Below are 25671 nucleotides of genomic sequence, written 5' to 3'. Positions count from 1 at the left end.
GCAAACTGGCGCCATATAAGGGGCTCTTATGTGGGAAGGTGCTCGGTAGCTGTGAATCCTCCAACTCAGCTTTCATCTGGATATCTCAAAGGTGTGGCCATTTCAACCAAGACTCTTGGAACTGAAAAACAGGACCCACACAGGTAGCCTTTTCACAGTGGAATTTCAGACTCTGGGGGTGGGGTGGATCCTGGGGAGTTAAGGAAAGGGGGCGTTTGTCGGAAGCAGCAGTCGTGTCTGCACTGGGCGTCCTGAATTGGAGGCATGATGTCACTTCTGGACTGAAGATTGATCTTTCCGGCAGTTTCTTAACAGTGAAGGGGCTGATGGCACCCAGTTGCAATGGATGGAAGGATGCTTGACTGTTGGGGGAGATGGGTGAAAGGATGCTTCGCTGCTGGGGGCACAAAACTGGTTTAATTGTTGGGTTCTCCTTCTACCCTTAATGATTCTTTTGCTCCATGAGGAGTGGGAATGCAGACCCCTGCTTGGGGTCCCCTCATCAAGTTTGAGAGATGTTGTACAGCACATCCAGTCCCCTTGAGGAAGAAAGAAGGTGTTTTTCTATAATATCAGCTCCTGCCTGCTCTTCCCCCCAAAGCATCACCACTTGGCCTCTTCTGGACCTCCTGCTTTCTTTCTGGGCCCTTCCTCGCCGGCACTCTGCGGCCATTCTCTCTCCTGGTGCGGAAAGGAGGCAGGGGTCCACAGGGCCCACCTCCACCCTCAGAGGCTCTCAGCACAGACTCGCCTGACCTGGCCACAATCCAGCACTTGTGGGGCCTCGGTCATGGGCAAGGATGGTTCGGTGGCATGGGCCAGGGTTCTCTGGGCCACAGGAAAAGCAAAGCAGCCGGCACAATTTTCAGCTTTTGAACATTTCCTTTGGGGATGACTGGAGTGGGCCCTCAATAGGAAGGGAGATGTAGGGGGAGACTGAGGTTTTGAAGACGCTTTTCACAATATATCTGATAAATTCAGTTAGAGGCTGCCCAAGATTAGGGGCCAGCCTGGAGGTTTCCAGCCCAGTTTCCTGGCTTCTGAATGTGAGGGGCCCCGTTTAGGACGGAGAGCCAGACACTCTGGTGGACACTGGACTCCGTGGGGGCTGTGGATGGAAAGCAGGCAGACCCCCTTGGCTGGGTCTCCCCTGCCGGCCTTCTGTCTGTCCTGGTTTCTCCTCTGTGAAGAGAGAGGTTGTGTTGCTTCAGTGTGAAATGTAGGGAGGAAGACTTGCCCTGGTGACCCTGAAGGGAGAGTCCTCTCTGCGGGCAGAGGAGCTGGAGGGGGGCAGACTATCCTCCTCCGTTTGCCCTCCTGGAGTTGGGATGCTGGAAGCAGCAGCCCCCATTCTGAGGCCCAGGAGGCCCCCCTTAAAACTGGTCAAGGACACAAAATTGTTCCTACACCCCTGTGCTTCGTAGTTAGAAGGAAGACTAGATTTGTAGTTTCTGCTGATATTTTCTCTATTTTCATTAATGAGTAACATTTTAATGGGAAAAGTAGTATGACGTTTACATTAAGGAACGTTGCCAAAACCCAACATGACCCCACATGCCATCATCCTAACAAGAGTTTTTTCCCTATATATTGTTTCCAGTTTATTCTCCAGTTGCAGTTATGGGATGCATTCAAGTTTGCTTTATTTTCACCTCCCATATGACCTCAAACATTTCTGTATTTCTGTCTTTGTAACCGTGACCTAACGTAGCTGCAATACTGTTCCACTGTGTTGCTAAAATACAATCTATTAAGAACAGTCTCCCTCCTGTTAGCATGGAGGTGGCTGCCAGGGTTTTGCAAGCATGGCTGCAGGGAACACGTCGCACGTGCTCTGGTCTGCGGCAGCATCAGGGAGGCAAGCCAGAGGCTTAGCAGATGCTTTCCTGCGGGCGGCATGCTTGCAGTAGTCGTTGGGCGGGCTGGCTTTCTGCTTCCTGGTACCTCCTAAAGCCACACACCACCCAACAGGTGCCTTCTTCGTGGGAGGTGCTGGCTTGAGGTTTCATAGACAGGAAATCACCGTCATTTACAACAGCCCTGGAATATCACATTTTTAGCTTCATTCTCCATCAAGAGATTCTGAAGTAAGGAAGCACTGAGTCACTTGCCCATGTGCAAGTCTCTCAGTTGTGTCTGACTCTTTGCGACCCCAGGGACTATACAGTCCATGGAATTCTCCAGGCCAGAATACTGGAGTGGGTAGCCTTTCCCTTCTCCAGGGGATCTGCCCAACCCAGGGATCGAACCCAGGTCTCCCGCATTGCAGGCGGATTCTTTACCGGCTGAGCCACAAGGGAGGTTCTAGCAAAAAGCTGACTCTGGCTTTGGGTCCAGTTTTCATTGCACTGCCTCTCCTTCTGGCATAAGGTAGGGAGCTCCCCACCCCTGGGGGTGAGGTCATCAGAAGAGGTTGGATGATGAAGTGTCTCAAGTACTCTAGATCAGAGTTTTTCAATCTTGGCAGGGTAATTCTCTTTTGTGGGGAGCTGTCCTGACCATTATAGGATGTTTAGCAACATCTCTGCCTCTCTACCCAACATGAAAACAATTAAAAAATGTCTCTGGATAGTGCCAACCCATTCCCTGGGAGTCAAATTTGCCCCCAGTTTCTCACCTGCTAGAGAGGATCCCTGAACTGTACAGGAGGTTGGTCATGGACCTCTAGGACCTCCGAGGGGCTCTCTGCCTGGGAGGACCCTTTGATGGACTCTGTCCCCATCGGTGGGTGGTTGATTGGAGGGAATGAGTGTGGTGCCATCACAGGAGTCTTGGGACCCGGGTTCAGGAAGGGCCTTTTCCACACGTGGCCCCAAAGCCCAGATGTAAAGCCCTACAATCTTGTCATGTGCCCTGGGGTGCGAACTCCGCTGCCCGTAAGGACGATGGGTGACAGACAGTCCTGTGACCAGGGGGAACCCAACTCTCCACCTTCTCTGTGGCTTCTGGCCAGTTTGGAGGACTTGCCTCACTTGAGGAAGCCCTGCATGTCAGCTTGGCCTCTCACATGGGCTGAGACATCTCGGGGCATCTTCCCAGGGGCAGTCCTGTCTAGGAGTCCAGAGCCTCCCGACTTAACACGTCAGGTCTGGGCGGCAGGGCTGGCAGGGAGACTGTGATTTGCAGGGCTGCGTGTAGACTTGGGCTTTAAAGAGCTCCCTCATTTCCTCTCCGGAAGCCTTCAAAAGGCCTGGGAAACAAAAGGGGCTTGATTGAGTGTGCCTTGGAGAGCTTCATCGAAAGTGGGCAAGAACAAGCAGCACGCACTCCAGAGCCACTTCATTCTGCATGTGGTGTCACGCCAAGGAACGCTGAAGTGGGGGGCAAGCGGAGAGGCGTGCGCCTTGTTATCGGGAGGGTGTGGGCCGGCAGTTAGAGTCAAGGACAAGAATCCCCCAGATTCTCCCCTGACTCCCCTCCTGCCTCCTCCCTCCAGCTCTCTCCAGTAGCCTTCTGCTTAGAGACATTCACTTTTTATATGACAGCCGCTTAAGGACTGACCTTATTCCAGGGCACTTTGCATTTAAATAGACTGTTCTTGAAAATGAAAAAGCTTCAAAGAAGTGACTCTCTAATGGTAGAATTTCAGGTAGTGAGTAGTGGCGGATTTTTTTTTTTTTTCTCTTTTTTTAAGTCAGAGAAGTGACTCTGGTAGAATTTCAGGTAGTGAATTCTATCGGGCACCTTCTAGCTGCATCTTTCTGTCAGGGTCTCAGGGTGAGTTAAATAACTTTTAACAGCCGTTGACTGTGTGGCAAGCACTAGTTAGGGAAGGGTTTGGGAGATAGCTGACTTAGGAATGCCGGGTTTATTACTCTGATGGCTCCCACCCATTGCACATTTGTAGGACACAGAGTGTGTGACGTGCAGAGTGTCAGGGTCTGGGAGCAAATGTCAAAAAGCTGAACCACTGGGAGAGATGGTAAACAGAGAGCTTGAAGTGTCTCCTGAGCAGTGCTGATGGTGGAACCCTGAAAGCCCTTCTGGGGGAGGTGGCGCTGGCCTTAACATTCAAGGTTTAAATAGGAGTTCACTGAGCAGGGATGGGGAGAGCATGAGCACAGACGCCGACAGGTGGCATCTGTGGCGTGCAGACTTCTGGAAATATCCCGTGTGAAGGGTGAGGTCTGAGTTGGCGGGAACAAGACTGAGGAGGTAGGGAGGCCTCGGGGGCCAGTGCACCCAGGTATGTAGCTTAGACATCTTTCCACAGGCTGTGGGAGCCACCAGTGGTTAATGCTCACCCTCTGCTGGACACGGCTTCAGGGCTCTGAGGCCCAGACTCACTGCCTCCCGCTCACTGTCCAGACATTGCCCTCCATCGACCTTAACACACCTTTCTGGACCTCACCTGTCCTCCTTTGGAAGATGCTTATTCACCCCTTCCTCCAGGAAGCCCTCCCTGACCTTCTTCAGGCTAGCTCAGGCCGTTTATGGAGCCCTGGGACGTCCCTGGTCTCCCTGAGTGGGCGGGTCCTCAGGCTGCAGTCAACCAATCTGGAGTCAGGTCCCCAGGCATGGGGGAACCAGACACCCGGTTTGGGCTGTGATGTGCTGTGATGTGTGATGGCCAGGAGGTGGGGATGGAAAGGGTGTGTGGGGACCTGAAGGCTCCAGGGTGTGCAGGCCCAGGAGAGGTGGGGACTAGTCGGGTAGGGTCCCAGTCCCACCCAGGACAGCCTAGCAGGCACTGAAGGCAGGACACTCCTGTTGGCTTTAGCTGTCAGGGTGGTGCTGGCAGACTCTGGAGAGACCCAGTGGCTGAGCCTGGCAGAGGCACAGACAGAAGAGCTGAGTGCGGGCATGGCCTGGGCCGTAGGGGGAGGGCCGTGGCCGGGCAAGTTGGAGCAGGGTGCCGCGCAGGCCGAAGCGGGAGATGCTGGGCCACCCGCCCGCCCGGTTCTCCCTGGAGCCTTGCGCAGAGCAGCTGCCCCAGATCTGCAGCCAGCCCTCCCCACCCTGTCTTGCTCCCTACCCCAGGCCCAGCATCACCCGTGGAGAGGGAGATCTCAGGTCTTTGGAGATGGTTGGTGCTCAGTGTACCTTTGCTGGTTCGTGGACACAAGGACCATCTGTTTCCTCATGTCTCGTCTCTGCTCCTCCCAGGCCAGAATCCCTGTTTCTGCCCAAGTGTGGCGTCATGTGACACTCCCGTGGGTCCTGCTTGCCCATCTCACTTGTAGGGCACTGAGGCCAGAGGTGGGCAGACACTTACCCAGCGTTGCACAGTGAGTCAGGGCACTCTGGGGACAGGGAGCGATGTGGTCAGCTGAGGTCAGTGGCTGAGGCGTGAACTAGTTAGTAAGGAGCTTGGGGATGGCTCTTTGGCATCGCTGGCAAGGAAGGGGCTTGCTCCTCTGTATGTGAGCTGCTTGGGTAGGGGCTGGACCAGGTGACCTCTGGACGCCCTTCTTGGTGCTAGACTCTGGGATCAGCATGAGAAAACTGAAGCGGTTCAGAAAATGTGCTTTGGGCCTTGGAGGGCTCCTTGCCTGGCTGCCTCGTGATGCCCAGGGTCCTCAGCAGGCCGAAAGCCAGAAATCAGACGAAGGTCCTCTCCTGCTACAGGCAAGTTTAATCCCTTCCTGTAGCCAACTCAGAATTGCCCCCGCCACATGGCGGGCAACCGGGGCGGCCCAGCCCCTCGCCAGGAAAGCCTCTGTGACTTGGGTCACTTGTGCTGAGATGTTTGGAGAGATCTGTTCTGGGTCTGCAACCACCCCACACCCGCCCTCCCGGACCTGGGCGAATGCTCCTCTATGCTGTAGTTTGGTTCCGATTAGAAGGGTGTGGGATGGCCATTTGCCCCAGGCCTCTAACCTGAAAATGCTAGTCTCTAGCCTACAGGTCCACTGGGATCAAAGAGCACCTTTGGATGGGTAATGGTTCAAAAAGCACCTTTTAATCAACAAATACTCCCAAGTTTTTATTTGTCTTGAAAATGGTGTGCGCTTACAGTGCAGGAGGAAGTATTCAGACTTTGGTGCTCGGCCCTGTATGTTGCAACCTTCATGCTTCCCTTTCCTGAGCGGGGATGGAACCCCCTGCATTGGGAACATGGAGTCTTAGCCACTGGACCACCAGGGAAGTCCCTGGAGACTTTTTTCCGCAGCCCAGCTGGCAAACACTGCCATCAGAAGTTGATGACAGCCCCTTCTCCTAACCTCAGGGCCAGCCTGAGCTCCAACCCGCCCCACCCCCAGTGCTGCTGGGACCCCAGGAGCCCCCAACCTTGTGGGAAGGCTGAGGGGAGGCTGGGTGGGAGAAGAGCTGGATCCTTGCAGGCGTAGGAGCCGGAGAGCGTTTGTATGTTGAGTCGGTCATCAAGCAGGGACTCAACCTTTGTCTGGACCTTGGTCTGGGGCAGGCGTTGCAGGCATAAAGAGGGCGGCCTTGTGACAGGACTCAGAATACAGTGACCCGGGAGCGTGCCCTTGGGGGACACCAGGCGAAACCGGCCTGGTGGGGGTTGGCCAGGTGGGCTCTGGGGAAATAACACTGCAGGCAGAGCTGGAAGTGTGTGAAACTGGGCGAATGCGGGGCGGAACTGGGGGGCGGCGAGGCTGGAGGGGCAGATGGGGCAGGTCCCAGCGTGGCCTGGGGGCCGTGAGGGGATTCGGCCCTTGTTCTGCGGTTCTTTTCCCCACCTCAGAGCTTCCCTCGGGCGTTTTCTCCACTCACTGGGCCTCTGTCCTTGGGTCTCCCCCGCCCCGGCTTCGGACGAAGGGGGCCTTGTGCCCACGGTGCCCTCCGCCACCCGGAGCCCTGCAGGCAGAGGCCTTCCCCCTGCAGGCAGAGGCCTTCCCCCTGCCGGCAGCCCGCCCGGGGCCGTCTGTTTCCCCTCCTCTGGGCAGAGGCGAAGCTTGTTTTTCCTCCCTGCTTAGGAATCGCGCCTCAGAAACACACAGTGCAGCTGTTAAAATATCTGGGTCTGTCCGGGCGGCCGCACAGCGGGCTCCTTGTTCACCCCGCAGACAGCGGCCCCACGGGGGCTGAGCGGGGAGCCCGCCTTCGCCAGCCGCCTGCCGGTGGGGGTGTCGGGGCGAGACCCTGGCCCTCGGGGCTCTGCTGCTTTGGGACTTCCACAGGGGAAGGGGACAGACAGTGGCGTTTGGAATCAGCAGGATAACACATTCTAGAAAGATGCCAAGCTGAGAATTTCCTTATTAGACCCCAGAAGTCCAGACACCTGCGGCGGATAGGGGAGGATGGAGAGGAAGAGGGTGCCATGGGCCGTGGGGTCCAGGCTCAGAGGGGCCCCCTGCCACTGCTGGGACTGCCGGGGGCAGGTCTTCCTGTCCCCGTGGGCAGATGGGTGGGTGTCTGGCGGGGACTGCAGTGATGGTAACGTGGAGAGCATTTGAGTGGGGGGCCCCGTGTGTACCAGGCCCTGTGCTCTTCATCCTTATCCTGAGGGAAGTGCCATTCTCATCCCCATTTTACAGATGAGGAAACTGAGGCTTCAGGAGGAGTTGATTCTTATCCACAGCTCTAGGTAGAGCCAGGATGCAAGCATGGACCTCCTTTCTCCAGAGTCTGCTCCCTGTGTCCCCTCTGAAGGTGCTGGCTGCCGACATGTGCAGGGGGTGTTGTCAGTTTCAGGAGCAGCCCTGAGCCCTCGTTAGAGCTCACCCCACCTCCTTGAGCTGCTCCTGAGACTGATGTGGGTGAGCTCTGATGAGGGGTCCGGTGGGGGGTGTCAGGCAGGCTTCCCCGATTTTAGAGCATGGCTTCCCTGGGTAGAACCGGTGCGGGGGGGAGGAGAGAATGTTCTGGAAAGCAGTGGGATGAAGAGGTGAGGGGGATGGAGGCAGCCTGATGTATTCAGGGAAGGAGCCCAAGTGCAGGCGAGTGCTCTCTAGCTGCAAGGCTGTCTGAAGAGTGAGTCACCAAAGAGCTCTTACCCTCTCCCTCCCAGAAAGAAAAAGCCTCTCGCCCAGCCCCGGCCCTCCCGACACCCTGCTCCCCTTGTCTGAGGTTGGCTGCTGGCTGCCACCAGAGGGGCCTGTGTTTCCTGCTGTCGGGGCCTCCCTGGCTGCTATTCTGGTCCAGAAAGTCAGTGTATTGGGGTTATAATCTGCTTTCCTACATACCAGCGAGCCCAGGGACTGGACAAATGAGGGCGCTTTCACAGAAAAATACCTTCAAGGAGCGATAAAGAAGCAGGTGCCCCACGAGGAGAGTAGTTTCTGCATGGTGCCCATCCCTGGCCACGGGAGGACGGGGAAGGCTTTGCACAGCCCCCAACCCCCAGGCCCCAGCTCTCAGGCCTCTGGTCTGAAGTTCCTGGCAGCAGCTGGGGTTGTGGCAGCCAGGCTGGCTGGCTGGTGCCACAGAGGTGTGTCTGAGACCCAGCGGGCATGCCTCCTCACTGAACCTCGGTCTCCCCCCATCCTGGCTTCCTTGGAGAAGGGTGCCCACCTGTAGAGTTTCACCTGCCTAGTTGAACTCGGGCCAAACCGCATTGAGGACCCAGCGTTTGCAGTGCTGCTGCTGCAGGGCGTACATGGCCACGCAGGGAAGGTTGACGGCCTTCTCAACCTCCCTGGGAGTAAGGAGGATGCTCATTGTCACACGGGAGGCTCGGAGATGGAAATCCACCTGGTCAGAGACACAGCAAACGTGGACTGCGCTGGCCCAAGCACAGACATGTCTCTCACTCTGGGAGAAGAAAATGCACACGTTTTAAAAGAAGATTATTTTGTTTCTGGCCATGAGGGGCATGCAGAGTGTGCCCAGCCTAGTGCCGCCCTGGGGAGCCCTCCCCTCGCTCCCTACCCTTCCCTCTCAGGATGGAGAAGCGATTGTCAGTTTGATCCACTGGGCAGGGGCTGAGTTGAAGACGTGTCTGTCTCCCTCATACCTCTGACATAAGGAACCAGGACATCCTTCCTTTCCCTGTGGCTTGGCCTTACACTGTGGTGCTCGTCGGGTGACCCTTGGATCTGGAGCGCCCTTTAGAATGTCCGTTTTCCAGATGGCAGCACCGAGGTGATGGGAGATGAAAAGACTCAGTCTTCCAGTCATGGCAGAGGTCGGACGAGTGCTCGGGAAGTCGGGGCCCTGAGAGGGAGAGCGTCTGCTACCATCTTCTCAGCTATAACGAGGTTATAATTATTATTACCTTTCACCTGCGCTTTCCATTGCAGGAAATTTCATGTGTTTTATCTCATTTGATCGTGAAATAGGTCTGTGATCAAGGCTGGGCGGTTATCATTATGTGTCTGTGTACCCAGGGTATATGTGTGTGTTTGTGCATATCTCTGTACACATCCATGCACACGTGTGCCGGCGTGTGCACGTGGTGCATACATCTCCACGTAGCTGTGAGTGCACACGTGGCCACCCGTGTGAACGTGTGACCGTGGGGGGTGTGTGTGTCCCTGCTCACGCATGCGACTCTGTGCCTGGTCAGGGTCGCTGCTGTAGGTTGTGTGGCCCATGCGTGTGGGACCCCGGCAGCATGCTGAGATCAGGCAGGAGGTGAGCACGCCAGGGCCCCAAGCTGGCCAGCATCGCTGGGAGGAGAGGTTTCATCCCTTCCCTGGAGACGGATTTCGCCCAAGGAAGACGCTCTGATTCCTGCCACTCGCTCATTCAGGAGAGTTCAAAGCAGCCCAGTGGCAGGAGGGAGTCTGGGTTGCAGGGTTCAGAGCGATTCGCTCATTCTGCTCTGATAATTAATTTATTCTCAAGCCAGTCCTTTCACTCCGAGTGCCTCATCTTTGCAGTGCTGTGGCCTCCTCCTCAGAATAACGCTTCATAGTATAAAATGCATAGGATTGGAAGGGATAAACCAGGAGCTTGGGATTAACATACACACAGTACTATATATAAGACAGATAAACAATGAGGGCCTACTGCATAGCCCAGGGAACTACACTCAGTATTTTGTAATAACTTATAAGGGAAAGGAATCTGGAAAAGAATATATATTTAAATATGAAAAGTGAAAATGTTAGTTCTCAGTCATGTCTGATTCTTTGCGACCCCGTGGATTGTTGCCGGCCAGACTCCCCCCGTCCATGGAATTTTCCAGGCGAGAATACTGGGTTGGGTAGCCATTCCCTTCTCCAGGGGATCTTCCCGACCCAGGGATCAAACCTGAGTCTCTTATGTGGCCTGCCTTGGCAGGTGGGTTTTTTACCATTAGTACCACCTGGGGAGCCCACCTGTGTGTATATATATGTATTTATATAAAACCGAATCACTTTGCTGGACACCTGAATCTAACACAATATTGTAAATCAGCTGTGTGCTGTGCTGGCCGCTCCATCGTGGCCGACTCTTTGTGACCCCACAGGTTGGCCTGCAGCCCACTAGGCTCTGTCCATGGGGATTCTCCAGTCAAGAACACTGGAGTGGGTTGCCATGCCCTCCTCCAGGGGATGTTTACAACCCAAGGATCAAACCCAGGTTTCCACATGGCAGGTGGCTTCTTTACTCAGCCACCAGGGAAGCCCACGTCAACTATACTTCAATTAAAAAGAAAGTGTTGAGGATTATGAAGGAGACCGATTTCACTGACTGCAGTGATCGTAGGTTAATAGGTGTGCGTCTTTGTGGGCACGGCTCGGTGGGGAGGTGTCTCGTGCCGACCCTGACCCTGAGCCAGCACTGTGGTCAGCATAGGTGATGCCCATGATGTGAGCACATCTGTGGCGTGTGCTGGTGGCAGGCTCACAGGCCCTGTGACTTTTACCCACTTTCATGCCTGAGGGAAACACCAGATTCCTGTTTCAAATTACTGAAGAATAGCACTTCTTTCCCATCCAGGTTTTGCAGCCTTGCTTTAACGGGAATTTATCAATTATTTGGAAGCTGGAAGCGATCTTATGAGCACCCCGTGTAGTTTTTCCTAAACCTGCCTGTGTATCAGAAACACCCATGGAGCTTTTGTAAAAAGTTCAAGTATCTTGCCCCCCGCCCTCCGCCTGGACCTGTGGCATCAGAATGAGTGATGGCGGGGAAGCCCCGGGGGCGCTTTCCGAGGCTTCAGGTGCCGCCAGTGTCCCTGGGGCGGGTGGGGTGCCGAGAGCCTGGGGGGCAGGTGACCTGTGTGCAACTCCAAGCAGAAAGGGGGCCCCTCGTGGCTCTGGGTCTAGCCCCTCCCCCTCCCCCAGCAGAAGCCCAGGAGCGTGGCTTCCGGGTAAAGTGGGGGTGTTGACTCTCTCTAACCTGGTCGGGGCTCAGCCCCTCTTGATCCGGATCCTGTTGTGGAGTTGGTGGGCTGTCCCCCAGCACAGACCACAGGCTGCCAGCAGGGGCCTGGAGACCCGCGGCCCCTCCCTGCTGTCCCCAGCTGGCCTCCTGGAGCCCAGGTGAGGCTGTTGACAGGCAGAGTCTGCCCCAGAGGAGCTTCAGGGAGTGAAAGTGGCTGCCTGGGACCCTGGGCGCCTGGTGTTTACCCAGAAATTGTGCTAATCCCGGTAATTCCTGTGATTTACACGGCCTCTCGGCTCTGTCTGCTGCCTTCCTCTCCTGGAGGAGAGGGCGGGGGAGGGCCGTGGCTGGTCTGCAAAAGATGAGGCTTGTGACACAGAGGTCCCTGCAGGCCCCACCCGAGTCAGTTCCCCACGGGAGCTTGTGGAACCCTAGGCGTTCCCAGCCCCCTGCCCTCTGGGGCATGGCAGTCTGCATCAGTCCACTCCCACCCACTGTGTGCACCTGGTCCTGGGGCGGCCTCGCCCTGAGGCTTCGGGCAGCATTCCAGCCAGAGGAGCTGACCGTGGCCCTGGACCCTCTCCCTCTGTGATGATCTGGATGCTGGGATAGTGGTGTGAGGCAGCTGCTGTACCCCAAGAAAGCCCCCAGCCTTTCCCTCTTCTTTCCAGTCTCCTCAGGTCCCTCGACAGAAGTGGTCCTGGCCCCTTCCTGACCGAGCCTCTTCATTTGCTGTGGCAGCCCTGACCCTACAGTCCAAGGGTTCTGAGCCTCTGGTCTCGGTTTCCTCACCTGCCTTTGGGGCTGCCTCCCAGAAGCCTGGGTGTGGTCACGTGGACTGACCCTGTGGCTGCCTTGAGTCCTGTCCTGGTTTCTGGTCCCTCAAGCCCTCCAGATGCTGGCCTGGTTCCCTGGGTCCACTTTGTCCCATCGACAAGGAGTCGGAGCGTGTGCTCAGCTGGACCTGGAGACCCAGGGGTGCGGGGCCCTGCTCTGGCTTGGAGGAGGTCAGGGTTCAGTAGGGTGGGTGCATACATAGCTTGTGGCCAGGCTGTGTGAGAGGGGTCAGAACCGGGGGAAGGAGCCTAGCCAGCTCCCAGCCTACGGCAATGTGAGGCACGAAGGTGTCCACAAAGAGTTATGGAATAAAGAGTTAGGGATGAGCATCTCCTCCTTCCCGCCATCAGTCTCAGTGGACATATGCCCTACAGGGCCATGACGTTCTCCTCCTTCCCGCCGTCAGCCTCAGGGGACATACGCCCTGCAGGGCCATGACGTTGGCGGGCAGCCCTGGACAGAGCCTCAGCCTCAGTGGACATATGCCCTGCAGGGCCATGACGTGCTTCTCCTTCCCGCCGTCAGCCTCAGTGGACATATGCCCTGCAGGGCCATGACGTGCTCCTCCTTCCCTCCATCAGCCTTAGGGGACATATGCCCTGCAGGGCCATGGCTGCTGCTTCCCTCCATCAGCCTCAGTGGACATATGCCCTGCAGGGCCATGACGTGCTCCTCCTTCCCGCCATCAGCCTCAGGGGACATACGCCCTGCAGGGCCATGACGTGCTCCTCCTTCCTGCCGTCAGCCTCGGGGGACATAGGCCCTACAGGGCCGTGACGTTGGCCGGCAGCCCTGGACAGAGCCTCAGCCTCAGTGGACGTACGCCCTGCAGGGCCGTGACGTTGGCCGGCAGCCCTGGACAGAGCCTCAGCCTTGGCCTGCCTCTTGGCTGGTTGACCCCCTTCACCAGTCTCGCTACCTGAGATGCAGCCCTAGGAAAGGGGCCATGTTGAATCCTCATGGGCTTCTGGCATAGGGCTCCTCACACTTAACAGGTCCCTTAATGCTTCCAGGGAATTCTGGGGCAAATCTCTTTGTACCGCAGGGTCCTCACTTGAGGAACAGTTTACCATGATGCTCCAGAATACAGCTTTGTGCCAGGCAGCTTGGGTTCAAGGCCTGGTGCAGCCACTTTAAGCTGTGTGTCTTTGGGCTAGTTACTCAGCCTCTCTTGAACATTGGTTTCTTCCTGCATAAATTGTTGCAAGGATTAAGTGAACTCAGTCTTGCAAAGAGCTTGGCACCTGGTAAATGCTTGTTCAAGGTGTGTTGTTCCAGCTATTATTTTGTCTTTACTTCTAAATTCAAGATGTGTTTAAGCTCACCTGAGCTTCTTGGGATGAAAAACCAGATTGTTCACAAAATCACTTGAATTTCCAAGAGCTGTGATTTCCTGCATCTGAGATGCACTTCTTTGCCAGGCATTCTTGAGAGGGAGTCCTTGGTGGCTCAGTTGGTAAAGAATCTGCCTGCAGTGCAGGAGATCTCGATTCGATTCCTAGGTCGGAAAGATCCCCTGGAGAAGGGCATGGCAACCCACTCCTGTATTCTTGCCTGGAGAATTCCATGGGCAGAGGAGCCTGGCAGACTACCGTCCATGGAGTCAAAAAGAGTTGGACATGACTGAGTGACAAACACTTTCACTTCCTGAGTGGTTGCTCTGTGCCAGCCTGAGTGGGGAGCAGCTCTGGACCTGGTGGTGTGATGATGAATACAGTATGGGGGTTACGGGGGTGCTGCAGGGGTGTGGAAACAGAGGTGACCGTCAATGGGAAGGAGCTGGGGGGCTTCCCAGAGTAGGTGACATCTGAGTGGCATCTTGAAGGAAGAATAGGAGTCTGTCATACAGAAAGGGTGACGGGTTTCTGGTGGGCGTGCCAGGGTTAAGGTAAAGAGCAGGGTGGGATGAGGATACTGCAGATAGACCCAGGGAGATTTTACCTGAACTCCAGGGGGCTCAGCAAGGCCTTGGCCAGGGGAGGGTTGTGATCAGATTTGGTTTGGAGAAGGTGCCTGTTTTTAGGATAGAAGGTGCCCTGAAGGGGCACGGAGGTGGGACAGAGCTGCTTGTGACCCAGAAGGGAAGAACGTGGAGCAGAGAGGCCCCACTGGCAAGGTGCTTTGGGGGTGAAGTGACGTCCATCGCAACTGATCAGATGTGGGAGGATGGTGGCCCGAAGTGCCGGCCAGAAGGCTGGGAGGGGCGGTTCCTGGGACCAGGCTAAGGGGGCAGAGAAGGCGGAGCAGGCACGGCCCAGGGGGCGTTGTTGGTGCCGCTCAGACAGCCAGCATCTTACAGCACAGATTATACAAATAGGCTTAAAGGATCAGCCAGTGATCCCGAAATCTCAAGGCCAGAGGAAACCCTGTAACTCACCAGAACCCTCAGGGAGATCTCGCTGTCTCTCATCTATCCAGGGTTTTCTGGACGGGTATTTTCAAGACTGAAACCAGACAGGCTGGCCCGTGAGATAAAGTCAGGCAGCTCCGAGCTGGGACTGTCTGCCTAGCAGGTCAGCCGAGCTGTGACCGCCTCCTTGCCTCACGTCCAGCATTCTTTTCCACTCCCACTTTCTACTTAGAAAAGCATGAGAATATCATGCAGACTTGGAAAGAGTGACATTCTAGGGCCTGTGGATGTAAGATTTGAGGCTCCCAGGGAGGGAGCTGACCACTGCCTTTTGGTTTCTGCCGCCCGCGACCTACAAGCCCTGCCCAGAACCTTCTCTTCCCGCCTGTGTAGGCCTACCGCCTTCTTTCTGAAACAGCGGCCATGGGCCTTCTTGTCTCTCTCGCCCCGTTTTTTTGCATCTTTTATGGCAAAACTTCCCGACCCAATGCCTGTGCCGCCGTCTCTCCCGGAGCGTACCTGGGCCCTGGTCGCTACCTCGTGGCTCCGGGGCCTCATGGAGTCTCTGATGGCGCTGACTGCTGCCGGCTGTTTCTTTCTGGGTTGGATTCCAGGCCCCAACACTCCCCTAGAGGTTTTGCTTTCTCATCCTTTGCCCTCGTCCATTCCTGCTCACTCTCCTTGGCTGGTTTGTCTCTTCCCTTCTGGTAATGTTGGAACGCCCTGCACTGTCTTCTTCTGGAACTTTCTCTGCCCTCTCTCTTGGAGAGCTTGCCCCGGGCCTGCCGTATTCCCGTCTGTAACCTGCCTCTCTCCCCGAGTTCTGCCTTCTTTCTCACAGTCTCTGCTCTTTTTTTTTTTTAATTGAAGTACAGTAGATTTACAGTGTTGTGTTAGTTTCAGGCGTACAGTGAAGTGGTTCAGTTTTACTTACACATACATTCTTTTCATATTCTTTTCTGTTATGGTTTATCACAGGATATTGAGTATAGTTCCTTGTGCTATATATAGCAGGACCTTCTTTCAGTCTTTGCATGTCTTAATAGGCGTCTCAGACTTCACATGGCCCAAACCGAGCACCTGCCCCGAACCTACTTCTCACCCCGTGCTACATCCAAGCAAGTGGCCCCATCGTGCAGTCACCCCAGTGCTCAGCCAAATATAGGAGCCGTCTTTGACCTACCCCTGTTCTTTTAAGAAAATTGGCTTTCAAATGTTTGTTCTGTGATAATTGAGGCACACACTGAATTAGCAGTGTCTGTGTGTGGGGAAGCATCACTTAGTAAAACGCCTGCTTGTGGCCCACTAGCCTGATGGAGATGGTGCGTGCCCTGAGCCCTGAGTTCCCTGGGTTCCTCTCTTAACCCTTGACAGCTCCTCTTTCTCTCATACCCAAGCGAGGACTGTGGGCTCTGTCTTCAGAGCCGCTGTCCCTTTAATCCAAACCACCATGTATCTGCCTGGGTCATTGCAGTCAGACCCCTTCCTCCCAGATCTGCTCTCTATACACCTGTAGAGTGACCCGTTTATACCATGAGTCCTGTCACCTCCCTCTTCTGCTCGAAATACTCCAAGGGCCTGCACTCAGCTTCCCTTTGCTCCTAGAACAAACCAGCCTCCTCCCTCCCAGGCCGGCGGCTCCTGCCCCGGCCCTGTGACTGCCACGGCCCCGCTCAGACCCTCATGTGGCATCCCATCCCTTCCTTACTGGGGCGGGATGGTGGCCTTCCTGCCCTCCCATGCTGCTCTAGCCTGCCCCTCTGCTTTCCTTCCCACGCCACCTCTCACCAAGGGGAACGAAGTGTACATTTATCTCTCCCCCGATCATGTCTCCCAAGTAGGATGTCAACTCTGTGGGTTGTGTTCTCAACACCAGGCCCACACTTAATGCATAGTAGGGCCTTGATAAGATACTGGCTAAATGCATGAGAGTGAATAAATGATGAAAACTGTTGAATGAATGAATGAGCAAATGGATGAAAGAGTGAATGAACATACATGTGAGTAAGTGAAAGGTGGATCTGGTGAGCAGCTAAGGAATTGGAGAACGAGGGCTTTTCTTTGAGGACCTCCCTGTCGTGGTCCTCGCATTGATTTTTCTTGTCCCGTGAGTCTGAGATGAGGGGCATTGGCTTCTGACTTCCTTTCTCAAGGTAGTTCTTGCTACTTGCCATGTGCCGGACTAGGGACTTGTTGCTTAGATTTGAAAAATCTTGGGTAACAGTGAAAATGCTTGACTGCTGTCTGTGAGGTCGTTTGGAAGACCAGATGAATCTCAGAATGAAGAAGGCTCAAAATTAATTAAACCCTCCTTGGCAATGATCAGAGGAGGAAGCTGTTTGCTTTCGGAACACGGGGCGGCGGCCGGGAGCCTGGGTTGGTGCTTCCCGGCTGGGTCTGGGGGACACGTTGGTGATTGCCTTTGTCTCCCCCTCCAGGGCTGCCACCCAGGACTATGTGTGGCTAGGATGGAGACGTCTGCCTCAGCTACGGCCACGGACAAGAAAGAAGTCAAAAGTGGGATCCTGGAGGGCCTCGCTTTCCCTGACCCCGGCAGGAAAGCCTCGGCCCTCGCGGTGGCCACGGCGGCGGCGGCGGCTGCAGTAGCTGCCCAAGGAGGTACGCTGTTCAACGCACTTGGCCGGGGGGGGTGTGTTTCATGAGCCTGTTTGAGATTCAATGAGATGGGTGGTCGAGGTCACTGGGCAGGCGTCCTGGGTTCATGGGGGCAGTTAGAGGGTGCTCCAGGTTCTGGGGACCCCAGGCACTGAGATGGAAGCCTGCAGGTGGATCCTGGAGGTCCAGCGCCCCCCAATCGGGAAGTGGGGTTTGGACATCTCGAGCTCCATCAGGAAAATGGGAGAGGGAAGGGATGGGAGGTGTGGGGCTAAGGGGCGGCCTGGGTGTGTGTTCCCTTGGCACACATGTGCCGGAGAGGCGGCTTCTTGCCTCCGGCCTGCCAAGGACTATTTTGGAAAGTAATTGTCTCCTGATCCCTTCTGGCTGTAATTAGAGGGTCAGGTACGGAATTTAGCATCCTTAGGTGAATTTCTGGCCAACTTAATTATAACAGAAGGACTCCCCGAGCCACAGCCTCTCATTTTACTGCCCCAAAGAGAAATACGCTCTGCTTTCCACTGGTCCGTGCCAGCATCCCGTTGGGAAAGTTTGGCGGGAAGGCAAGACCTCCCCTTGTGTCTGCGCGGTCCATCTGGAGGCCACAGCACTATTTCTGTCTCCGGGGAATGGAGAGACTTAGATTTCTTTTCTTCCTCTTTTTATTCAAGCGCATTTAGTCATGCCCTGTTGCTTTTGCCACTCAAGCGCAGCTCAGAAGCCCGGCCCCAAGGCAGCCGTGGGGGAGGGGGAGGATTGTGCCCTCTCTGGGGTGGGGTGTGCGTGCTGGCTGCACCTCTCACACGTTGATGTGCACAGATCCCAGGGGGCTTTGTTCCAGTGCAGACCCCCAGTCGATGAGTCAGAGTGAGGCTGAGTTTCTGTAATTCTAACCCGTGCTCAGATGATGCGGGGGCTGCTGGGCCGTGCTGGGTGCAGCTTAGAGCTGGAGCCCTGGGATTTGGAAAGAGAGAGTGGGTGGGATTCACCGTTTCCAGGAGTGAACTGGTCGTTGTTACCACATTGTTTTTATTTTTCCCCGTGGTCCTGAGTTGGAGGTCAGCTGTCAGGATGTGCGGCCCAGTCGGTGGAAGGAGGTCCCAGGCCAGCCTTCCTGCTCCAGGAGCTGAGCTCCTGGCCCCTGCCCATGTGTGATGTTCCTTGACTCCAGTCCCCTCTAGGAGCTGGGCTCTCCAGGCCCTTCCTCTGTGAGGAGGGGCCAGTGGCGTGGAGGAAGGAGCCCAAGGCCAGGGTGGACCCCGTGCACGTGCTGCCAGGGAGCCAGGGCGTGGGTGGAAGGAGAGGACGGATGACCGAGGGTGGGGGCCTGCGGTGGCCCCAGTGCTGGCTTGTCCTGGGCCTGGCTGGGTCTGCATCGGGTCTGTTCCTTCCCGTGGCCTGTGGTGACATCTCAGGCTGTCCCTCTGCCTGATGCAGAGATGCATGGGCCCCTGAGGCCTGAATCACCTTGGCGCATCTCTGGCCCACCCTCCAGGCCCTCAGCTCTCCCCGCCTTGGCCTGTGTCTGCCTCTCTGAATCCATGAGTGGACTGTGAACTGCCGTGCGGCACGCTTCACTGTCGTGCCCCAGTAGCTGAGAACAGACCGAGGTGGTAATTAGGGAGTAATTACGGAATAACTGGCGAGAAAGCCCTTGAACATCAGACCTGGTTGTCACCAACGGGGCAATAACCACAGATGCTTGAGGGGGCCTTGGTCTCTTGGGGGCGGGGGCAGGGAGTGGGCCTAGAGCTTGGGGTGTAGTGGCTCCCCAGAGGCGCCTGACCTCACTCTGCCCCATGCCCTCACCCAAGATGTGGTCCTGCCCACCTCCGCAGGCCTCCGTCCATCCCCTCACTGCTGGACCCCAGGAGAGTACTTGACCAATGAGGTTCCTGCAGTGGGTGGATGTGCCCCTCCACCCAGTCGCCCAGGGCAGGCAGCTCCTCGTCACTGGAGCAAGTCAGGTGTGTCTCCTGCTCCCGAGCCACTCTCTGGACACCTCATTTGGGAAGAGCCCTCCTGGAGCCAGGGCAGAGCTCTGGCACCTTGGAGCGGTTCCCTGAGGGCTGGGGGACCGTGATGTCTGCGTCCTGCTGGTGGGGCAAGGGAGGCCGGTGAAGCAGCTGGGACACTGGCCTGGGTCCCCATTCCAGCCATGTCCTGGGTCCCGGTGTGACAGGCCATTTGCTTCTCTGGGCCTCATTTTCCTAAACTGTATTGTGAGAATATTTGGCAAATGTTATTCCAAGTCTGCATAATCTCGTGACATCAGACCTTCCTTAAATCTTACCCACGGTGACAGAGATGCCGTGAGCAAGAATTCTCTTTCACTCAGGAAACCTAAGTCCTAGAAGGTTCCAAAGAACCTCTGCTGTGGGCCCACGGGGGCTTAGGCCTGTGGACAGGTGAGACGGATGTGCAGAAAGGGGTGCTAGGCCACACAAGGGGTTTGTGTGGGTCTCCCACACCGAGGCCCTCTCAGGATGGGAATGTTCATGTTCTGCTCTGGAGCTCAGCGCCTGAGGGTGTCCTGGGGCCCTGGATGGCGTCAGGGAAGGTGGCGTTGGTGAGGAGCTGGCCCAGGAGAGAGGAGCTCAGTACATGGCTTTGGGGCTGGTGTGAACAGAGGTGGACAGGGCAGAGGGTCTGCAGAAGGCCTGGGAGAGGGGCGGTGCTGTCCGGTGTGTGCTGGGCTGGGGCGGGGGGTGGGGGAGACCTGAGAGCTGCCTGTCGAGGGTCTGTCCCTGAGTTGTTTTCTGGAAAAGATGGGGTAGCCATCCTGGGATGCCTGCTTGCTGAGGCAGGGGCGGGACTGGGCCGATTCCCTGTGGTTGAGCCAATGACTGCCGACTCGGATACCAGGCCCTTCTGACACTTGTCCCTGAGATCGTCCCTGGGAGCCGTACCGTACGTTGCAGCTTTCTTGGAAGAGACACACAAGCTGGGTGTTTCATGGCCTGTTATGCATCCGTCCAGTGTAGGGGGAGTCCTGTCTGAGGATGTTGGGGGCTCTGTGGTGAGGAATGCAGAAGGGTCAGACCCTGAGAACTGGCAGGGCTGTGATCACACACCCCCTAGCTGCCCCTTGGCTCCCCCAGCACCCACCCCCAACCTCATCAACTGTTACTGGCCTCAGGAGCTTCAGTCCCACCCCTGGAATTGTAGGACTTTGATTCTAAGAGCGATCATACCTTTAGGCAGAAGGATTTCATTTCCACGTTATTTGTAACTGTAAACACTTGGAAACAGCCTACGTGTTCAGTGATAGGGGATTGATTAACCAGCTATGGAATGTCTATTGAACAGAACATTATGCAGAGCCTGAAAATGCTGGTTATGATTATCATGATGGGGGACGTGCATATGTTTTGGGGCTTCCCCGGTGGTGTTAGTGGTAAAGAACCCTCCTGCCAGTGCAGGAGACATAAGAGAGGTGGGTTCAGTCCCTAGGTCAGGATGATCCTGTGGAGGAGAAGGGCATGGTGACCTCCTCCAGTATTCTTGCCTGGGAAATCCCATGGACAGAGAAGCCTGGCGGGCTCCAATCCACTGGGTCTCAGAGTTGGACACGACTGAAGCGACTCAGCACACATGCATGCGTGTGTTTTAATGCAAAGTGTAAAAAAGCAAGATACAAGTTATTCTCACCTCTGTCACAAGTTTATAGTACATAGAGGTTCCCTCAGAAGTAGTTGACCCAGGGCAATGTACATGGCATGTGGGAAACTTATCTCTTTGGTTCTTAAGGACCTTCAGGCTTCTAGAATGCTCTATTAGAATGTCAATAAGGGGATTCTCCTGGTGGTCCAGTGGTTAGGACCCAATGCTGTCACTGTCAGGACCCTGGGTTCAATCCCTGGTGGGGGAACTAAGATCCTACATGCCTCGGCCAAAAAAAGTCGGCAAGTCTGAGAGGCAGGGGTGCACTGGAGCACCTTGGGAGGTGCAGACTTGGGAGAACCAAGTATATAAGCTCTCCTTCCAACTCTGCTGTCTGTGGCCTTTCAGTTCAGTTCAGTCGCTCAGTCGTGTCCAACTCTTTGCGACCCCACGAACTGCAGCACGCCAGGCCTCCCTGTCCATCACCAACGCCCGGAACTCTGTTGCCTTTTCTGTGGCCTTAGGTTGGTCATTTAACCTTGCTGGGATGGAAGTATTTGCACCATGGAAATTGGCAAACGCTATACATCAGGGCTTCCTCCAGCCCCTATCCTCTCCCAGCACTTGACTGATAGTATCTGGAGACTGACTCAGCTTCCTTGGCCCCGTTAGAAGGAGAGTAAGGGTCCAGAGTGAGGAGTGGGGGAGGAGGGCAGTAGCAGTCCCCAGTGGCATGCTGGGAAAGGACACGCAGGACGTCTAGGGTGTTAGGGGTGCGGTGTTGGCACGTCTAGTTCGTGGGGAGTCAGAGTGTCTCCTTTTGTAGGTGGGACCGAAATGAAGTGAAGAAGAGACTGGCCCAGGCCTTCTGCTGCTTCCCTAGAGAGTGGGATCTGAGGCTCAGGGCCCTTGCCTCTCCCATACTGAGCATCTCCTTCTTGAATTTGCTTTGAGATCCTGACTTAGATTGTTTGTGGGTGATTTGGGCCTTAAAGCTCAGCCTGCTCACACTGTGTGTATGTGTCCAGCCTCTGCACCAGCTCTGGACAGTTCTTATCTGTCCCCCCCCATTGTTGGTCCAGTGGCCTAACAGCCCCTGCTTCCTTCCAGCTCTTGGAGGTTTTGGGCTGTGACTTATTTGCAGAGGGACCTTAAAAGTTACCTGGCTCGAGCAGCCTCTGTTGCTTGACCACCCTTTGGAGTCGTGAAGCTAGCTGTGCTCAGGGCTGGGTGTTTCCACCGAGAGGTTCCACCTCCTTGTGTGACAGGAACACCTTTGCATCACAGGGCTGTACAAGGACAAGCAGCCCTGCGGTCAGACCAGACAGCAGAAGCCGCGGCTGGTGGGCACCTTCCCAGCCTCTTGAGCTGCTGTGCTAACACTTGGGAGGCCATCAAGCTTTAAAAACATATTTTTGCCCAGAGCTATTTTTCCCTTTAATTTTTTCACATGGCGTAATTTTAAAGGCAATTCGATTCAGATGTTTCTCATTTTTTTACACTGAAACTTCCCCGATGCTGTCGTATTTTCCTCTTCAACAGTAGATTTTCTTTCCAAAAATATTTCTGAACCTCTGTGTTTGCTTCAGCTGAGCACCAAGGACCCAGCCACCCGCACGCCTCTGGGCTGGGAGGAGGAGAAGGCTGGAGCCATAAACCTCAGCTGCATCTTGATCCAGGGAGCTTTCCTTGTCCCCAGAGTCAACACAGGCCATAGAAATTCTGTGATGCATCTATAGTAGCCAGCACCTCACTCTTACGCTGAGCACCCACCATGTCCTAGGCCAGGGTGCTCCCAGGGTGGTCCTTCCATCAGTCAGCAGCATCAGCGCCCTTGGGACTTGGGCCTCACCCCAGACCTCCTGAAGCAGAGCCTGGGAGCTGTGATTCTGATCACTCCTAGGTGGTAGACTCTCTATGCCTGGCAGCAGGAGGCAGGACGGGTCTTTGTACATGTAGAGTGAGAATCACATGCGGAGGCGCCATGCAGAAGTTACAGGAGGCGGTGTGCTCACACCTGCCGGGCACAGGCCCCTTGTGAGTAGCTCTCTCTCTCCTTGTATGCAGTGTAGAGTCATAGTTGAAGCAGCCCGGCCTCTGGAGCCCGTCTGCCTGCTTAAGGCCCCACTGTGCAGATCTCGGGCAGGGCTGTGCCTCAGTTTCCACATCCATAAAGTGGGCACCAGAATGGCACCTGCTTCATGGCACTGTGAGAATTACCTGTGTTAGCACACGTATGGTGCCAGGCACGCAGTTAACTCTAAGGTAAGTCTTTGCTCTATAAACTATAACTAGCTTTCCTTTTCTAGGTCTGCAGGCTCTGCCTGACTTAGAAGGTCTCTTTCTCTAGTAACCCTGGCTAGTGGACCCCCCCACCGAACAGGTGGTGGGAATCCCAGATTTCTGGTGTCTTCCTGTTTGAGAAGGTGGAGGGGGCCCTGGGCTGGAAAGCGTGCCTGAGTTCTTGTTCTGTGCTTTGCTACCACGGGGTGTCATGGATAGGTGACCTTGGTGGGTCCCCGGCCTCCTTAATTCAGCCTCGTGTGCTGGAGGGTGGGGTCAGACTGAACGATGCCAAAGCTGGCCAAGCCTTAGAGTCTTGGGTGACTCTGATAAAGGCAGACTTTCAGGATGCTAAAACAGAATCTCCTGGGCCAGGGCCTGGGTGTGCATATGTTAACAGATTTCCAGGGTCACTGTCCACGGCATGGATGAGCCCCCCCAGAAGTAGAGAATTGGTGGCAGCTGGGCAGTTTTGGGGGTGTGGGGGGGAGCCTGGCATTGCTGTTAGCATGAAGGATGAAGGACAATGTGGGCCTCTGCAGGAACCCAGAGGCAAGGCGATGGCTAAGGGTGAATGTAAGGTTTTGGGTTGGGAGCGGAGAGAGCTCCCACTGGCCACCCCTTCCTCTTGTTCACTGGCCATTGGCTTCTTGGAAAGTTTTTTGTTCAGAGGGGAGGCATTCATGCCTGTTTCAGAACACTGTGAGCATGCCAGGCTGTGGAAATCAGATGTTCTTACCGTGAGGCTCAGGACTGGGAAAGCCCAAGTCACGTGGTACCCACCCTGCCCCGTCCTCCTTACGTGTCTCCATCCCTGGTGCGTCTGTTTCTTTCTTTCTTTCATTTGTTTTTAACAGTAATTTTTTAAAACGTTAATTATTGGTTTTTGGCCGCGCCGGGTCTTCACTGCTGCGTGTGGGCTTCCTCGCGTCGTGGCGAGCAGGGGCTGCCGCCTGTGGTGTGCCGGCCTCTCGCTGCGGGAGCTCCTCTTGCTGCGGAACCCGGGCTCCAGGGTTCTCGGGCTTCAGTCGTTCCGGCACACGGGCTTAGTTGCCCCGAGGCATGTGGAATCTTATTCCCTGATCAAGCCTGTGTCCCCTGCGTTGCCAGGCAGATTCTCGACCACTGGACCCCCAGGGACGCCCCGGTGTGTCTATTTCTGAGTCTCTCCCACTCCCCCCGCCCAAGCCCCGAGGCCCTGTGACAGCGCACCCGCAGCAAGGCAGACATCCCGGAGGTGGTTGCCCGGTGAGGGGAGTGAGTCTGGTGCTGGCACGCCAAGCGTGTGCCCGGCGGGCTGGGGTGGCCAGCTGCCTTTGCCAATCCGGAGGTCCCCTAGGATGAGGGTCCGTTGGGCCTGGCCTGCTCCTGGGCCCTGGCTCCCCTCCTGAGACTCCCAGGACCGCGGGGAGCTTGCTGCTGTGGGCCAGTCCTGCCTGGCCTCCTGCGCTGCCCAGCAGGGCCACACACTTGCTTTGAGCCCAAGGATGCACTCACGTGTGACTAAGTGGGCAATTACTCTTATTTAAGTGATTTTCAGGATGGCTGTTGGTGCTGCTTCTGAGCTTGTTTTAACGGCCCAGCCACTCGGAACAGCCGGTTCCCATAAGACTTTTCCCGAAAGCAGAGCTCAGGTCTCTGTGACAGCTCCGCACGCCCAGGAAGCGGAGGGCAGCACAGGTCCCTGGGCGTTTTCAGGATGGGCTCTGAATGGCTGTTTTTTTTTTTTTTTTAATTGAAGTATAGTTGGTTTACAATATTGTTTCAGGCGTACGGCAGAGTGATTCAGTGATACATATAGAGACATTCTTTTTCAGATTCCTTTCCATTATGGACAGGATGTTAAATACAGTACCCTGTGCTATACAATAAGTCCTTTTGATTATCTATTTTATATATAGTCGTGTGTATGTGTTAATCCCCAGCTCCTACTAATTTATCCCTCCCTGCCCTGAATGGCTCTTGATGAAGCCCGGGCATGGTCTCAGGTGCCGGGGTGTCCTGGAGGATCAGAGAGGGAGGCCTGGAGCCTCCTTCCAGCCCTCCGTGGAGCACGGAGAGTTGGGGAAAGGACCTGGCCTCCTCCCAGCTCCGCCCTTGTTAGCTCTGTGTTCTGGGGAAGTCAGTTAGCTTCTCTGAAGTCTGGGAAATGGAGATAATACTGGTCACTGCTTCTGGCCACGATGGACTGAAATGAGACAGCTTTTGACCGTGGCTGGCAGAGAGCCTGTGTGGAAGTGAAGTCACTGGTGGGGATGTGGGTCCAGCCAGCTCTCTTCTTGGTATGGTGGTCTCATGCTTGATGCTGAGACCTCATGCTTTACATGTCCCTCAAAGCGGCTGCAGCCCCAAATCAGGGGACGCCCGCCCCCAGGACAGCAGGCTTCTTCCCCTCCTGCCCACAGTGTTCAAGGCCAGCCTGGGGTCTGCACTCTGGCCACTCCCCTCGGCTCACGTTTGCATCTCGGACCTGCATTTCCGTGCCTTTGAGCCGCCCTGGCAGCAGGAAGGTGTTCCAGCTGCTGCTTTGACTCTTGGCCTTGTTAGTCCCTGGGACACGGGACCCGCCTGGCGGACGTAGCTTCACTTCTCGTGACTCTTCTACATGGTAAACTGTTGTAGAGTTTGGAGAAAGCTTCGAAGTCATTTCCAACGATAGAACTGGAAGAAGCTTTAGCAATCATCTAGTTCAGATCCGTTCATTTTACAGATGTGAAGGCTGAGGCCCATATACTTGAAGTCCAGTCACCCAGGGACACCGTGGTGACTGGAAACCCATATTCGAGGCTCTGCCTATATTGGGGCACTAGCTGCCCCCA

The 25671-nt window shown here is 55.6% G+C and overlaps 1 protein-coding gene across 1 annotated transcript in view; it reads left to right on the top strand.

Moving 5' to 3' along the window:
- The window catches only part of GLI2 (GLI family zinc finger 2), a 262316-nt gene that overhangs the window by 52116 nt on the left and 184529 nt on the right, over positions 1-25671 (top strand). The window contains exon 2 of the mRNA XM_043488281.1: positions 16789-16969. Coding sequence (XP_043344216.1) covers positions 16819-16969 — 151 coding nt within the window. The 5' untranslated portion in view covers positions 16789-16818. The remainder of the gene's footprint in view (positions 1-16788; positions 16970-25671) is intronic.

Source organism: Cervus canadensis, chromosome 15 (genome assembly GCF_019320065.1).
Source record: "Cervus canadensis isolate Bull #8, Minnesota chromosome 15, ASM1932006v1, whole genome shotgun sequence".
In the NCBI taxonomy this organism is placed as follows: Eukaryota; Metazoa; Chordata; class Mammalia; order Artiodactyla; family Cervidae; genus Cervus; species Cervus canadensis.
This window is presented reverse-complemented; position numbering and strand designations above follow the sequence as displayed.